Here is an 18,604-nt window from a genome sequence, read left to right as displayed (position 1 = left end):
AGATTGGGCTCCTTTAGCCTTTGACCAGGCAACTTTAGGGTTCTTCCTTTCTCTCCCATCAGCAATAGAAAATCAGAGTAGTGGCCAATGTTCTTTAATTCACTAAGAGTAGGAAGCTGACTGTCCATTTCTTTGTCATGGCCATAACAAGAAGTTAGTTTTGATAACTTCTAAGGTTCTTTCCTATTCTAAGAATGACTGGTGGAAAGGTGGATTAGAGACCCAAAGTCACAGAAGACTCGGCAAAGAAACAGAGACCACAGAACATTAAAGTTTACTATTTTGTTGCATATTTCAGGTTACAACTTGGGTGACCCTGAACTCTATGAATTCATGGCTAGTTGCAACAGGTGCATTCAGTATGAAAGACTAGGCTGGTCTGGCAGAGTTGCTTGTAGGTCTTTCCATTCATGCAGTTGTAGAAGGAGTTCTACTGCCAGGGACAGGATAAAGGCCTGTGACTCTGTAAGCACAGAATCCACTGTCACCAGAATTGCCTCCAGAGCTGCTGCTGCCACCACTGCTACTGCTGCCACTACCACCAGTGGGACTGGTGGGCTCAGCCCCTATTGGCCTGGCAACCTAGGAGGGAAGGAAAGTAGGTCATTAGTTCTCTCTGCTCATGGCCTGAGATCCCTCTCAGATCCTGCTTCTGGTTCCTTCCTCCAGGTTTCTACATGATCATTCCCAACTGGCTGGGCATGCTCTCCTCATGTTCCCATGCTGACTTGGCTGATCTAACTCTGAAACATACTTCAAGGTCTTGTTTAGCTTCCTTTTTTTTACATGAAGCATTCCTTGACCACTCTAACCCTCATTGATTTCTCTCTCTTAGGACCACAAGAAATTCATAATCCTAGCCAAAAACTCACCAATCCATCATATCCTGCCAAATATAAAACTGCTTGTATTGTAATTTAAATTTTACTATGTCCCTGAGATAACTCAACTGGTCTGAAATCAGTAGTGATTCTCACATTTTTCCCTCTCAGGGCCCAGAATTATTTTTTCCTGAATGATTCAAGACACACTCCTTGAGTCAGGGGATTAGTGTGATTGCCTTGTGTACATTCTCAAAAAATTCCTTCAAGATCTAGTTGAGCCACCAGGCCTGGCATGTAAAATCCACTTCCCACTAGTATTTAGCAGACATCATGTTCTTTTTTTTATTCTTTGTATGAATAAATGGATTAGTGCTAGATGACAAGGGACTATCTCTGACATGCTACCCTGATTGACTTGGCAATCATTTGTCGACTCAGGGCTCTCACCTAATTCTGAATTGAACAAAGACTTGGAAGATTGTAATTTGGCCATACTTCATAATTTCCAGACAACCTGAGACTCTGGGGACTAAGTGGTCCATTTATCAGTTGGAAAGCAATCAAATATTAAAAGTTTTTGTTTGAGTTCCTATCTCTCTCCAAATACTTTCAAATTACAGGGATTGGAATGGATTCCTTTTCTTGGTATTGTTTTTTTAAAAACAAGTATTGAGAAAGGGAAAGGACATATTTCCAATTCCCACTCACTTGCACTCTCCAGACCCAGGGTTTTCTTTAAGGTGCTGATCAGGGGGTATTTTCCTTGGTTACAGAAACTCCCAGTGAAGTCATCCAGATCAATGGCCCAGACCATGGCTCCTCCAAACTTATTCTTCTTTAGCCACTCAGCCTGTGGAGGCAAGATGGATGTATATTCTAGGCCCAATCATGGACTCTTCTAAGGTTTGGAGCTTTAAATAGGAATGAATTGATTCAAGAAAATCTAGTGAATTATTCTACCTTGATTTGGAAGCTCTTGGGGTTGTCATAGCCAACCCACTCATTTCCTTTGTAAGCATAGGGGACCTCCTCAGATGCTTCCCATGCCTGAGTAGCACCCTCCTTCAAGAAGGAACAGATCTGAGAAAAGAAAATGATGAGATCAAAAGGTTAACAAATATTTTCAGGAAAGACACTGAGTATAAATTTTAAAAAAATATTTTTAAAATTATTAAGAATGTCACAAATAGGAGCAGCTAGGTGGCGCAGTGGATAGAGCACCAGCCCTGAAGTCAGGAGGATGTGAGTTCAAGTCAGAATTCAGACACTTAATAATTACCTAGCTGTGTGATCTTGGACAAGTCACTTAAACCCATTGCTTTGCAAAAAAAAAAGAATGTCAGGAATAAAAATGTGAGCATTTCTATTTCTATAATAGGACAGAAAGGAGTTATTTAGTCACTCAGCAATCATTGTGTTCCCATTGTGCTTTAGGACTATGCTAAGAGCTGAAGATAAAAGGAGGGCATAATCTAGACTTTGTTCTCAAAAAAGTTCACCCACTGATGGGGAGACATCATGCAAAGAACTATGTAAAAGCAGAATATATATATATATATATTATAAAATGGAGATAATTCCAAGGAGAAGGCACCAAGGCTAAGGACTAGAAAAGGCTTATTGCAGGAGGTAGGGCTTAGTTGAGACTTAAAAGGATACAGGAATGGTAGAGGTGAAGAGGGAGAGAGTCAATCACTGGGGATAGCCAGTACATTATAGTATGAATTAATGTAAACTATTTCAAAGGGAAAGTACGTAAACCTGTCTGTGAGCTTAATTAACAAATATTGGAATTCTAAATTCTGATCCTTTTTAGATATTTATTTTCAGCAATTAAAAGGATGATGGGAAGTTTAAAGTGAGGGTCTTAGACTGGAAGATTTCAACATCTCTTTCAACTGTAGTATTTACTTATGGCATGATTAAGCTGCATTGGAAGGAAGAGGTGCCCTTCTCTAGATGTAGGGAGGCCCTGTGCTGTTTACAGTAACTGCTTACCCCAGGTCTCCAAGAGTGGACTACAAAAAACCCTAATGAAATCCAAATAGACAAATAGTCACATACTTCTTACCTCTGATCTGAAACATTTATTCCAAGAAGCCCTGATATCACTTATGTAAATACTCCTTTTTCTGATGCAGATGGAAACCTTTTATTCCTTAAATGGACAGTTTCATTACTGCTGTAACCAAAAGCCATCTCTGCTCACTGGCCAACCCACTACTCAAAATTTCAATACACTGGTCCTGAGTCAATAGAACATTATTGGACCTTTCTTAGATTGATAGAAATTGCCAAAGTTTGTCCTCTACTGCCACAGTTTGGAGAATCTGCTATCAACTTCACAGCATGGCATCCAATCAAACTAGGACTTCGATTGTAGTCTTCCTGTGAATTATCCCTTTGTAATAAAGTCAAATTTTCCAGCTCCAAATATTAATCAAATGAGAAAAAAGAGAAAACCAAGCATTGTTGGGGGAAAATGTCACCTTTGTATTTTTATCTTTCAGGAGACATCACAAATAACTATTGATCATCCTTATATAGCTTTCAAGCTACATACCTCATAGTAAGTCAAGAATCCAGCCTCCTGGTTGTAGGCTCCAGGAGGTCCGGGTCCAACTGTGGGTGCACCGATGCCATGGTTAGAGGGGTTTTGCAGCTTGAAATTATGTCCATAGGCTGGGAATCCAACAATGAGCTTCTCAGGGGCAGCTCCATGGTTTTTCCAGTAGTTCATGGCATAATCCTGGAAGAGAGGCACATTAAATAGACCTGGGACCATTTCTCTTTCCTCCTCCTGTCTCCTTGCCTCTCCAGCATTTAAGGGATCTTGCCCTCATCTGGTCTTAAGACACGATGCATTTTTGTTATGTACTTTTCTACCTAGTATGCTAGTTATTTGTGTCTAAGGGCAGCCAGGTGGCACAGTGAATTGAGCATGGAGACAGGCTTCAATTCTTACTAGCTGTGTAACATTGAGCAAGTCACTTAATCCTGTTTGCCTCAGTTTCCTCATCTATAATATGAGTTAAGAAGGGAATGACAATACACTCTACTTCCTTTGCAAAGAAAACCTCAAGAAGACTGGGACACAAATGAAACAACAACAAGAAATGTCATGCTTTTCCTTTTAGATTGTTAGCCTAAGAATGGTAACTCTCCAATATGACTTTCTTATCATTATATTTTCCCTAGTACTTAGCACTCTGCCTTGTTTCTAAATGTTTGATCCCCAGTTGTTAAAAGAAAAGGGTAATGCATGGCCATGAATTGATATTAACTCCACGCAGGAATCGAACTGATCTATAGGTCACCCTCTCTTGTCCTAACCAATAAGGCTCTCAGCACATTCTTTTTTTTTCAATTCTGATAAACATTGCTTTATTTTAATATTTTGTGGAAAGGTAACCATCACAATTGGTAGCATTTTAAGCATTCTAATATCTGAAACTTCAAGTTAAAAAAAGGACATTTTAAAATGTATGGACCTTCTTATGTTCATTGCATTCAATTATGGTGATGACTGTAAAGAGATTTTGAACTTTATGTATTTCACTTTTAAATAAGTGTGTGAAATCAGTTGTAACTCCCATGATTCAATGTAAAAATCACACATATCAAAGTGACACCACAGATTGCCTCCAGGAGTATATAATAAATCAATAAATTATCCGAGGAGCTCAAATCCAGGACAGTTGCCCAAACTCTATCCACTGATCAGATTTGTCACAACCTCCTCAATTTCCAGCTTTGAAGTGATGAATCTTCATAATGCTGGGCATTCCACTGCTCCACTATTGATGTCATCAATGACATCATGAGGATGTCTGCCACCAATGTTGCAGCCCACAGACTGGACTGTTTCAAGGATCTCTTTAATAGTTCCAGAGATTTCTCTTGCCAAGGATCGGTGCCTCATCTGTCTAGCAATGTTGACAATCTCATCAAAAGTGATGTTTCCACTGTGTTTAATATTTTTCTGCTTCTTTCTGTCTCGAGGAGGTTCCTTTAGAGCTTTGATGATCAAGGCTGAGGCAGAAGGCACCACCTCAATCTGGGCCTGTCTGTTCTGAATGGTAAATTTCACTGTAATCCTAAGCCCTTTCCAGTCACCAGTTGCCTTGGCAATGTCATCACCAACCTTTTTTAGAGACAAACCCAAGGGACCTATTTTTGGAGCCAGAGCTAATGTGGCACCAACTTCACCACCAGTGCACCTTAAAAACATGACTTTGATTTCATTAGAATCAAGCTTGGGAGGCATGGCGGTGAAGAAGGTGGAGGCTCGGTCTTGATGCTGCGGGGTGGTTGCCGGTGTCGGATGAACCCAGATTCGGGACGACCAAAAGAAGTTGAACCTTCACCACCACAAGCTGGAGCCAAAAGACCGCCTTTCAGAACATTCTTAATGATTTATGAATTAATTAATTTCCTATTAGAAGCAATGAATCAGCCTATGGATCTGGAATCAGGCATCAAATACTTCTTCATTGTGCATTTCTGTGTAAATAACTTAATTTCTTCTGTCTCTATATTCTTAACTCTAAAATGGATACGATAGACTTTACCTCCCAGAGTTCTTGTCAACATCAAATGAAATTATATTAGTTATGATAATAAATATAAGAAAAGTCATTAACTGAACAACTTCACTATTTTTGTTGAGGCATCACCCTCAAAGTTCAAAATACTCTTGATTGAAATCCTAGTGTTGTTATAGATGTTTCCTTCTTCTGTACCTAACCCACTCCCTTATCTATAATGAATTCCTACTAATTTAACTCTCTTGTTTAATCCTCTGTTCTCCACTCATTCTGTTTGAGCTACCATGGATCAGGCCACTCCTTTCTAACTAGTCCCTTGCTTCCAGCCTCACCCCTCTCCAGTGCATTCTTCATGAAAATATTAAAATAATCTTCATATTGTACAATTCTAAAACCCAGCTCTCTACTGTTTACCAGATTAAATTCATATTTTTCTACAAATTATATAAAATTGGCCATAATCTGACTCCAACTCTCATAAAATCATGTCATTCTTTTCATATAGTTATCATTTCAGATAATCTGCAGTATTTAACTATTCTTCCTCTTCTGTTTTGTTTCTTTGCTGATTCCCTGTTCTTGGCCAGAAGTCATTTTCTAGATTCTCCTTGACTAATGTTGGTCAGTCAATAAACATTTTTTTAAGCTCCCGGTGTCAGAATTTTCCACATGACGTTTCTTTATGCACATTTTGGAAATTCACTCTCTCCCCTCACCATATTAGAAAGCTAGTTCCTTGAAGGAAGACACTAGCTTCTTTTTCACCTTTCCTTATTGACACTTCTCTCTTTTCAAAGTCTCACTCAGATGCTACCCCATCTATTAAACTTATTTGGAAGCTTCCATCTGTGGTAATCTCATCTGTCATATTTTTTGATAGAACTTTCTCCTAAACATCTATTTGACTTCTAGTATAGTCTACATTGAATTGTACTTATTTTGAAAATATTGCTTTGTGATTCTACCCATGATACTGCAACCAGGTGATGTGCTGGGTTTGGAGGAAGGAAGACTTGAGTTCTGATCTCCCTTTAGTCCTCTTAACCTTTTTGATCATTGCTTTTGAAAATTGGTTTACATATCTGTAAAATGAGGACAATAAAGTGCTGTCCTCACAGAGATGTTGTGAGGATCAAATGAGAAAGTATCTGTAAAGCAACTGCAAATGTTAAGATGCTTATGGAAATGTTAACTATTATTATTATTATAATTTCTTCAAAGCTGTGTTTTTGATGTTCTACCCTGAGAGGTTACTAAAGTTCCTTACACATAGTAGACATTTAATAAATTGGGTGGAATGTAATGACATCTCTCAGTTATATTGGTGATCTTGATGTATTTCAGACCGACCATTTCAGTTCTCTGTAGCTCTCATGGTGTTTAGGGGACTCACCACATTGAGGTAGGCATTATCACCAGTATCCTTGGGGTTTTTGTAGAGGGGGCTGTTCTCTCCAGTGTGGCCCTCCCAAGAGCCATGGAGATCATAGGTCATGACATGGATAAAGTCCAAATACCTGGAAAGAAAAACAGGATCAAAATCAAACTCTGATCATTGCTTTCTACCTGGTCTGAGGAATATGATGGTTTGAGGATTGGTTTTTCCAACACAAATGATAAGAGATATTTGGAGGATAAATTACAGTACTCACCGAGAGAGCTGGGGGATGTCATAGGCAGACTTGATGTCAGAGATACCAGCAGCTACAGCAGCAGTGACCATCAGTCTGGGTTTGCCACTCTGTTTGGCTTCCTGCTCAAATGCTTCATGTGTTTCCTGTGGGGCAATAAGTGAAAAAAGCCCAAAGTCAGACTTCTCTGGCTGCTTTCTGGATTCAACCTGAATCTTTCACTGATGATACTTCATTGTATACTGATTCAATTGAGTTCATTGGATTAGAATCCAGTTTGATGACAGATAAGAAGGTACTAGTTTCATAAAATATTTTTACTTGATTGATTACAAGGGGACACAGGGATCATCACTTATTTATTAAGCCTTAATCACCAGGGATAAAAACAAAATATTATAAACCCCACCCAAATCAAAACAATTAAAAAAAAACCCAAAATGAAGTGGTCCCTGATCTCAAGAAGCTTTCATTCTATATGTGATGGTGAAGCAAGGTGTTATGATGAGTGTATAGTGGTGGTAGAATATAAACATTGTTAAGTAAATAAAATTTCATATTGGATAAATCCAAAGCAATGTGGGGAGTATGAGAAGCACTAACAACTAAGGAAATCAAGAAAGACCTCTTGGAAGTGTTGGTACTTAAACTGAACCTTTAAATACACCAGGGATTTCAAAATATGGAGACAAACAGGGAGGATGTTCCTTGCCAATCGCATGGAATTGGAAGAAGGAATATCATGGAGAAAAGCAAATTTGACTGGAATATGGAGTCTCAAGAAGTTATGTTATCCATCCTGGAAAGAATAATTTGGAGACAGATTGTGAAGAAATTTAAATGTCAAACAGAGGTGTTGGTATTTTTTTGCCTATAGGAAATAAGGAACCATTGAAGTTTACTGAGTAAGAGAGTGATATGGTGTGTGGATGTTGGTTTAGAAAGGGGCAAGGCTGAAGTAAGGAAAATCGATTAAGAATGTTTTGCAGTAACCTAGGCAGGAGGTTTTAAGAGTCTGAATCAGGATGCTTCTGATGTTGAGTTGACTAAAAGGTAGAGATGTAAGAGAAGTTATGGAGTTGAAATTAACAGCACTTGGAAGTTGGATGATTGGATAAGAGGTTTGCATTTTGACTACTAAAAAGTCAGTGTCAGAGTGAAAAGGCACCTACATTCTCTCCATTGCATTATTTTTATTGGCTATATGCTTTTCAGTCATACTCAAAGAAATCCAACCTACTTTGACCAGTACAGCAAAAAGGTTCTTGTCCTGAGGAGGGCTGCCACGAGAGCCAGGGTATTCCCAATCGTAGTCCAGTCCATCAAACCCATGCCGGCGCAGGAAATTGATAGATGATTTGATGAAGGTCTTTCGGTTCTCAGGAGTGGAAACCATGGTGGTGAATCTGAAGGAGAAAGAAAGATGAAGTCAGGAAATTCTTTTTCAGATAACACCAATCTTCTTCATCTTTCTGAGGAACCTATAATGCTCTGTTGAGAAGACTTCTCAGACTTGTGCTAATTTCCGGTTCACTCCATCTCATTTCCCCCACTCCACTGCAATCACAATGAGCTGGACATTATTCTCAAATTGGGAATGTCTAGATCAGGGATTAGGAAACTACTGCCTCGTATTCAAATTTGGACCACCATTTTGTTTAATATGTGTCCATGTAAGAATAGTTTTCCAGATCCTGGACAAGATGGTGGGGAGAAGACAGGCAGAGTTCTAAAGTCTCCTGATCTCTTCCCCAACTATCACATGAAACAAACCTCTTAAAAGAAATTGGAACCACAAAACCCAGAAAGAAAAGCCAGGAGAAAGAACATCTACCTCAGGATTTTTCTCTGGCAGCAGCACTGGATGAATTTGGGCCATGAGTCTGGGCTCAGAGGGAGGATTAGCCCCGGATCAGCCAGATTAGCAGCTGAATTGGAACTGGGAGTCTGAGGGCCTGAGAGCTGGACCTGCTGGATCAGAGGTGGGGCTGGATGAAAGGGGCTTGGGTCCATGGGGAAGCAGAGGCTCGGGTGTTGGTGCTGTCCCTCTGGAGCTTGGGGAAGGGGCTGCAGGGAGAGGTCTGGTGCAGGAGAGCTGCGGACACTATCTCTGGGCTCCTCGGGTCTGAGAAACTATGAGTCCACACCTCCATTGCACTGAGGCCTCCTCCAAAACAAACAATTGCTAACTACTTCTGCCTCAGGCCCAGGTGTGTGAGCAAAAGAACCAGCCCAGCTGAGGAATGACCACAGGCCAGGGTAAAGCCCACCACTGATTGAAGGCAAAAGAATTCAATAGCTCCAATTCCTTCCCTCAAGCAAAGGGAGAAGGCCTCTCAACCAAGGTCACAGACACTCCAGAGAAAGCAACCAGCACCTCCTACTGGCCAGCCAGAGAAACTGCAATCAGTAAAGCCTTTAGAGATCCCAAGCCCAGGTGAACCAGCCCCTCCCCCAACTCAAGGTCTTAGCATAATGAAAAAGGGCCAGCAGAAAGCTGGATCCATAGAAAAATTCCTGGAAGGGAAAGACCCCAACTCAGAAAGACCTGGAACCTCTGAGGAGAATACAATCTGGTGTCTAGCACAGAAAGACTTCCTTGAAGAAATAAGGAAGGAGCTTAAAAATTTGGGAGAGACAATTAATACCTTGCAACAAGAAAACAAAACCTTAGAAAGTACAATTGCACAAACACAAAAGGAGAATAAATCTCTCAGATCCTCAGATGAGCAAATGCAAAAAGAAATTAATTCTCTCAAAAGCTCAATTGGTCAAATGGAAAGCTCTTTCAAAAGTAGAATTGACTAATTGGAAAAAGAGTTGCAAAAGGTTAATGAAGAAAACTCCTCCCCCCAAAAAAGAATGGAGTCTACAGAAACTAATGACTCCATGAGACAGCAAGAGTCACTTAAACAAAATAAAAAAATAGAAAAAATAGAAGCAAATGTAAAATACCTCATCAACAAAACCACTGACCTAGAGAATAGATCAAGGAGGGGCAACCTGAAAATTATAGGACTTCCTGAAAACACTGAAGAGGAAAAAAAGACTGGACTTAATATTACAGTATCTAATGATGGAAAACTGCCCTGATATCATGGAATCGGAGGGCACAGTAGTTATTGAATGAGTACATCGAATTCCAACTAGAAAAAGATCCTAAAATGAAAACACCAAGGAATGTTGTGGACAAACTCCAGAACTAACAGATAAAAGAGAAAATCCTGCAAGCAGCCAGAAAGAAACAATTTAAATATCAAGGAGCCACAGTAAGGATCACACAGGACCTGACTGGATCAAATTTAAGGGATCGAAGGGACTGGAATGACATATTTCGAAGAGCATGGGAGCTTGGAATGCAGCCAAGAATCTACTTTCCTGCAAAGCTGAGCCTTCTCTTCCGGGAAAAAGATGAACATTCAATGAAATGGAAGAATAACAAAAATTTCTGATGAAAAGAAAAGAGGTAAACAGAAAATTTGGACATCAAACAGGAGGTTCAAGAGACACATAAAAAGTTAAAAAAAGGAGGGGGGGTAAAAGGAAAAGAAATGCAATCCAGTAAGTTGAAACTGGCTATATCCCAGCATGGGGGGGGAAAACCTCTCACAAATCCTGAGAAATGTAATTCTAACAGAGAGAATATACCTAGCCAGAAATGATGGACATTCATGACCTATCCATGAGACTGCTATCTAATGGGATGTAACTGGCTTTAACCCCACTTGGGAGAAAGACTCTAATAACTCTCAGGAATTTTGACTCTATTCAATAAGATATACTGAACTAGAAGGGACAGACACTCAGAATTTTCTATGACTTAGACAGAAAGATCTAAAAAAATACACTACCTCCCAAAAAGGGGGAGAGGAAAGAGCCAGGAGGAGGGAGGGGATTGAATGGGACAAATCTCAGTACACTAAGAGGTACAAAAAACCAATGGTAATAGAGGGGAAGAAGGGAGCAGAGGAGAAACCCCTGAATCTTCTTCTCATCAGACTTGGCTTAAAGTCAACCTACACACACTCAATTAACTTATAAAACATCTAACCTTTCAAGTATTAAAAGGGGAAAAGGGGAGGGGGGATGGAGAAAACAAAGGGGAGTGGGGGAAATAACAAAAGGAAGGGAAGGGAAAAGGGAAAAAGGGAAAGGGGAAAGAAAGGGGAGGGTATGATATAAGATGGCAAACACACTGAAGGGCATGGTATTCAGAAACAAAATACTGGGGAATATGGATAACAGGGGGGGAAAGGGGAAAAAATAAAAACAGAGGGAAGATAGCACAGAGGGAAATAAAGAATTAGTAATCATAACCTTGAATGTGAATGTGATGAACTCTCCCTTAAAACTTAAGCAAATAGCAGAGTGGATTACAAACAAGAATCCTGCAATATGCTGCTTACAAGAAACTCATTCGAAGCAGAGAGATACATATAGAGTAAAGGTAAAAGGTCGGAGCAAAATATATTTGCTTCAGCTGAAGTAAAAAAAGCAGGGGTAACAATCCTTATCTCAGACAAAGCAGCAGTAAAAATAGATAGTGTTAAAAGAGATAACAAAGGAAACTTTATCTTCCTGCAAGGTACCATAGACAATAAAGTCATTTCAATATTGAATATATATGCACCCCGTGGGACACCACCCAAACTCTTAGAGGAGAAGCTGAAAGAACTACAGGAAGACATAGACAGCAAAACTCTACTAGTGGGAGAACTCAACCTCCCGCTATCAGATCTAGAAAAATCTAATCATAAAACAAACAAGAAAGAAATTAGGGGAGGTAAATAGATTGTTAGAAAAATTAGATATGTTAGACTTATGGACGAAACTGAATGGGGATATAAAGGAATATACCTTTTTTCTCTGCAGTACATGGAACTTATATAAAAACTGACCATGTACTAGGACATAAAAACCTAATGATCAACTGCAGAAAGGCAGAAATAGTGAATACATCTTTCTCAGATCACAATGCAATAAAAATCATATGCAATACTGGGCCAAGGAGATACAGACTCAGAACAAATTGGAAACTGAATAACCCCATTTTAAAAAATGAGTGGACCAAAAAACAAATTATAGAAAGAATTAACCATTTTATTCTAGATAATGATAATAATGAAAAAGCATACCAAAGCCTATAGGACTCATTCAAAGCAACTCTCAGGGGATATATTATAGCTCTAAATGCTTATATGAATAAATTGGAGAAAGAGGAAATCAATGAACTAAACATGCAACTAAAAAAATTAGAGAAAGAACAAATCAAATATCCCCAATCAAATACCAAATTGCAAATTCTAAAAATTAAAGGAGAAATTAATAAAAGCAAAAGCAAAAAACTATTGAATTAATAAATAAAACCAAAAGTTGGTATTATGAACAAACCAATACAATTGATAAACCTCTGGTCAATTTCATTACAAAAAAGAAAGAAGAAAACCAATTTCTAGTATTATAAATGAAAATGGTGAACTCACCAACAATGAGGAGGAAATTAAAGCAATAATTCAAAATTATTTTGCCCAACTCTATGCCAATAAATTTGATAATCTAAGTGAAATGGATGAATATTTACAAAAATGTAAGCTGTGCAGTTTAAATGAAGAAGAGATTAAATACCTAAACAACCCTATCTCAGAAAAAAGAAATTCAACAAGCCATTAGTGAACTCCCTAAAAAAAAATCTCCAGGGCCTGATGGATTCACAAGTGAATTCTACCAAACATTTAAGGAACAAGTGGTTCCGATCCTATATAAACTCTTTCGAAAAATAGGGAAAGATGGAACTCTGCCTAACTCTTTCTATTAAACCAATATGGTACTGTTACCTAAACCAAGAAGAGTTAAAACAGAGAAAGAAAATTATAGACCTATTTCCCTGATGAATATAGATGCAAAAATCCTAAATAAAATCTTAGCAAAATGACTACAACACGTCATCACTAGGATAATACATTATGATCAAGTAGGATTTATTCCAGGAATGCAGGGTTGGTTCAATATTAGGATAACTGATAGTATACTCAATTATATCAACAACAAACCTATCAGAAATCATATGATCATATCAATAGATGCTGAAAAAGCTTTTGACAAAATACAGCATCCATTCCTATCAATAACACTAGAGAGTGTAGGAATAAATGGACTGTTCCTTAAAATAATTAGCCGTATCTATCTGAAACCATCAACAAGCATTATATCCAAAGGGGAAAGGCTAGAGGCATTCCCAATAAGATCAGGGGTGAAACAAGGGTGCCCATTATCACCACTACTATTCAATATTGTATTAGAAATGTTAGTATCAGCAATTATAGAAGAAAAAGAAATTGAAGGAATTAGAATTGGGAAGGAAGAGACAAAACTCTCACTCTTTGAAGATGACATGATGGTCTACCTAGAGAATCCCAAGAAATCATCTAAAAAACTACTGGAAACAATTAGCAATTTTGGCAAAGTTGCAGGTTATAAAATAAACCCCCATAAATCTTCAACTTTCCTATATATGACTAGCAAGAAACAGCAGGAAGAGCTAGAAAGAGAAATCCCATTAAAAGTAAGCTCAGACAGTGTAAAATATTTGGGAGTATATTTGTCAAGACAGACTCAGAATCTTTTTGAAAACAATTATAAAACACTTCTCACACAAATTAAGTTAAAATAACTGGGCAAATATCAACTGCTCATGGATAGGTAGAGCTAATATAATAAAAATGACAATTCTTCCAAAACTAAACTATCTGTTTAGTGCCCTACCAATCAAAATTCCAAAAATTACTTTAAAGAGTTAGAAAAAATTATAAGTAAATTCATATGGAGAAATAAAAAGTCAAGAATTGCCAGGAGCTTAATGAAAAAAAGTGCAAAAGAAGGTGGCTTAGCCCTACCCGATCTAAAATTACATTATAAAGCATCAGCCATCAGGTTTGTTATTGGCTAAGAAATAGAGTGGTGGACCAGTGGAATAAACTTGGTGCAAAAGCAAGAGATGATTATAGTAATCTGCTGTTTGATAAACCCAAAGAGTGTGGCCATTGGGATAAAAACTCCCTCTTTGATAAAAATTGCTGGGATAATTGGAAGTTATTATGGAAGAAATTTAGATTAGACCAAAACCTCACACCCTTTACCAAGATAAGATCCAAATGTTTATAGGACATAGACATAAAAAACAATACTATAAGCAAATTAGAAAATCAAGGACTAGTCTACCTGTCAGATCTATGGAAAGGGGAACATTGTATGACTAAGGAAGAGTTGGAGAACATCAGCAAAAACCAATTAGATGATTTCGATTACATTAAATTAAAAAGCTTTTGCACAGATAAAACCAATGTAACCAAGATCAAAAGAAAGGTAGTAAACTGGGAAACAATCTTTACAACTAATGATTGTGACAAAGGACTCGTTTCTAAAATATACAGAGAACTGAGTCATATTTTTAAAACAAAAAGCCATTCCCCAATTGACAAATGGTCAAAGGATATGCAAAGGCAATTTACAGATGAGGAGATCAAAGTAATCTATAGCCATATGAAAAAAATGCTCTGAATCATTAATTATTAGAGAAATGCAAATTAAAGCTTCTCTGAGGTACCACCTCACACCTCTCAGATTGGCCAGTATGAGCAGGAACGATAATGATCATTGTTGGAAGGGATGTGGGAAATCTGGGACACTATTACACTGTTGGTGGAGCTGTGAACTCATGCAACCCTTCTGGAGAGCTATTTGGAACTATGCCCAAAGGGCAACAAAAATGTGCATACCCTTTGACCCAGCAATACCACTACTGAGTCTATACACTGGAGAGATGAGGAAAGAGGGTAAAAACATTACTTGTACAAAAATATATATAGCAGCCCTGTTTGTGGTGGCAAAGAATTGGAAATCCAGTAAATGTCCTTCAATTGGGGAATGGCTTAGCAAACTGTGGTATATGTATGTCATGGAACACTATTGTTCTATTAGAAACCAGGAGGGACAGTATTTCAGGAAAACCTGGTGGGATTTGCATGAACTGATGCTGAGTGAGATGAGCAGAAGCAGAAAAACACTGTACACCCTAACAGCAACATGGGAGTGATGTTCAACTTTGACGGGCTTGCTCAGTCCATCAGTGCAACAATTGGGAACAAGTTTGGGCTGTCTGCAAAGGAGAGTACCATCTGTATCCAGATAAGGAACTGTGGAGTTTGTACAAAGTACAAGGACTATACCCTTTAATTTAGAAAGAAAACATATCTTATTGTCTGATCTTGTTGCCTATGAGAATTATATTTTCTTTATGGATATGATTTCTCTTTCATCACACCCAATTTGGATAAAGGTACAACATGGAAACAATGTAAAGACTGACTCAATGCTATCTGTGGGGTGGGGATGGGGGGAGGGAAGCAAGATTGGGGGAAAATTTTAAAACGCAAATAATATCTTTAATAAAAATAAATTAAAAAAATAAAAAATAAAAATAAAAAAAGAATAGTTTTCCAGTAGAAAAAATCTAAAAGTCATGGACTTCATTAAAACAAGCAGTTAGTGCATCTGGCTTTCACTGTTATTGGTTTCCATCATCACCTTATCTTTGTCCTTCACATTTTCCTTAAGTCTTTTTTCCCAAAGTCTTATTGTTTTCTTATCTCAACATTTTTAGAAGTTAGTTGCCCTCCTTTTCCAATCTCTAATTTGCTTCTTGGTTTTTGTACTCCCCTTCTGTCTGTACTCTTCTCCTACAATGGGATTCTTCAGATGATTCCCTTGGATAAACCACTGTGGCTGTGTTTTTGACTATGGTTCAGCAAGTCCATTTTCTTCACAATTTGCTTAACAACTCTTAAGATTCACCCCAGTCCTGACCTTTTCACGTCATTTAATTTCTCCTACCTCTGCACCCATAATCTTTACTACATCTGACCATACCAACACAATGGGTCCTTTTTTGTATTCCTTCCCCTCCTATCTCTGATCTTTTTTCCCTAGATGTATTTGATGCTAATAACTTCCTCCTGTCCCTAACTCATCACTCTCCTCTATCATTTAGACAGTTCCTGAGATCGTACAATCTATCCAGCTAATTGAATGTAAAATGGTGACATCCTCCTCTTTAATATAGAGTCTTTATGACCTCATTATCACCACCTAAATGCATTTATAGTATATCCACATGCCAAAGATATCATTTTATAACTAGATTCTTAAAATAATAGAATCAGAAAACTGGAATGTACCTCAGAGGTCATCTAATGTTACCCTTTCTGAGCAATAATCCTTTCTATTCCATTCCCATCAAGAAATCATTCATCTACTCACTTGAATACTTAGTCTTTGAGGTAACTCATTCTCCTTTTGTACAACCCTCATTTTTCCTTAGGTGCAGTTAAAATCCTTTTCTCTTCCTACTGGCAAATGAATATCATGTCTCTCCTAAGTGGTCTCTTCTTCAGGCTAGATATCAACAATTATTTTTCAATAGATCTTTGTATGGCACCATCCAAGAGCCCTCTCTCATCCTAGCTGTCCTCTTCTGTATGGTACCTTTTAACTACTCTTCTTTTATATACCTTGATTTATCTCTTCCTTCATTGTACTCTTCATTCCTGTCATGTCATTTCATATCATGTCAAGTCATGTATAGCCTCAAATATGATATCTAGAAATGACTAGAATATGCCAGATGTCATTATAAATTATTGAATCTAGAAGGGCCCTCAGAGGTTCTCTTTGCAATTGGGGAAAGGGGGCCTTGAACTTGATTTTTAAAAGATTTTGGTAATTATATTTCAATATAATTGGCATCCTTGACAATCCTCTGTATATTTATGTTTTAAAGTATTCTTTTGAGAAGAGGTTCATAGACTTTCCCAGAGTGCCAGAGGGCACAAAAAAGAGTGACGAATCCTTGATCTGGTCCAGACCCCTCATTTTTCAGTAGAGGGATCCAAGGCACAGAAATGTTTGAGAATGTTTTTAGGACACATTGCTGGCATTAGGACATTGTCTCCCATCACCCAGGCCAATAAAAGCACCTTTGAATAATACTTAAGGAAGAACCTCTATATACTGAATTCATTTCTAGGGCAAGAATTCTAACAATATTACTTTAAAGGGAAAAAAAGCCTGAATCTCCCTATCTTACCTTGGTTGGAAGCATAAAGGATATTCATGGACTCCCATCCCTCTAATCCATCCAGGAATTTTGATCTGTTCCATGTCTTATCCAAGTAGATTTGCCTCAAATTAGTCATGCTTCCATTCCAAGGGGGCTTGCCATATGCCAGATTGACTCCTGATAGGCTTAGCATGCTGCAGTTCAGGACTCTCCAGCAGAGAAAAACTGCTAGCCTCCACCTCCCTAGGGATACCACTACCATTATTCCCAGCCATAATTATGTTATACACATGTTGTATACACATTACAATCTCAGTTATAGAGTCAGTTTTATGTTGGATGGTTCCTTAAGGAAAAGGAAAACTGAATTTCATGGTTTTTGCTTCATGTTGCCCCTTACAAAGAAATTCTTAATCAATTATAATAATAATCTTAACGAAAGACTTACGGGGCAGTTCCAAAACTCCAGCCTCCAATTGCCAGGAGAGTCTTCAGCTCTTTGTTCCTATAGAGACAAAATTAAGAAGGAATGTTAAAACATACATGGATTAACTTGTTAGTCATAACTTCTCAAGGTGAGAGAGATTAACTAAGTAGGAATGTCTTTGGAATAGATCTGATGTGATGCCAAAGAGTTTTTGTTAGATTGTTGTACATGTTCCTTGAGGGGTTAACATGGTCAATGTCTCTGAGTCTTTTAAGACTAAGAATACAAATTTCATTTGTGGAAACAAAAGGCACTGTCAGCATCTTTGGTTACCTGCCATGTACCTAATTTACAAATTTAACTATCTTATTAGAAAAAGGTATGGATTCTGTTCCATGAGAGGAAATTGAAAATCTTAGCATGGAAAAAAAGTTGGGTAGCTCTTTAGTTGCACCACCTCCCTGTTGTTGGAGCTGGCCTCTTAGGTTCTGTGATTTTCACCTTCATCCAAATAAACTGAATTATGAGTCATGCCCAAAAGAAATTTCCTCTTGGCATTTAGTGATTGAAATTAGTGATCTCAACTAATCCAGCTATCTCAGGTAGCTAGATAGTGCCATATTGCATAGATTGCTGGGCCTGGAGTCAGGAAGTCTTAACTTCTTCAGCTCCAATCTAGTCTCAGATACTTTGGAAGTGTGACCTTGGACAATTCACTTCCCTATGAGGTAGGTATTATAAGTATTATTATCTCTATTTATCCGTGAAGAAACTAAGATGCAGAATGGTTCAATGAGTTGACCCTGGTCACACACAGATCTAGAGACCTTGGTCCTCTTTCCCTTATATCAAGTCATGTAATTCCATTATTTGTAACCAAAGAGATGGTGGTACCACTTAGACTAACACATTCTTTCCAGGCTAAGAGAGAAGAGATGTTAAGATACCTGATGCAAGTAATTGTGCTTTTCTCCAAAAGTAGAAATCTTTATTTAAATAGCTGAAATTAAATTATTGATTTCTATAAGAAATAAGTATGAAAAAGATCAAGAATTTTTTTC

General features: G+C 38.0%; 1 protein-coding gene and 1 pseudogene across 1 annotated transcript; both read right to left on the bottom strand.

Moving 5' to 3' along the window:
- Positions 1 to 261: 261 nt before the first annotated feature.
- The window catches only part of LOC141490053 (acidic mammalian chitinase-like), a 29,525-nt pseudogene continuing 11,182 nt past the window's right edge, over positions 262 to 18,604 (bottom strand).
- Positions 4,579 to 5,099, bottom strand: LOC141490052 (large ribosomal subunit protein uL11-like). Its single transcript, XM_074190325.1, has one exon. The coding sequence runs from the start codon at positions 5,089 to 5,091 to the stop codon at positions 4,594 to 4,596; it is 498 nt and encodes a 165-aa protein (XP_074046426.1). The 5' UTR covers positions 5,092 to 5,099; the 3' UTR covers positions 4,579 to 4,593.

This window comes from Macrotis lagotis, chromosome 5 (genome assembly GCF_037893015.1).
Source record: "Macrotis lagotis isolate mMagLag1 chromosome 5, bilby.v1.9.chrom.fasta, whole genome shotgun sequence".
Lineage (NCBI taxonomy): Eukaryota > Metazoa > Chordata > Mammalia > Peramelemorphia > Peramelidae > Macrotis > Macrotis lagotis.
The sequence above is the reverse complement of the archived record's forward strand: the minus strand, read 5'-3'. Positions and strand labels throughout refer to the sequence as shown.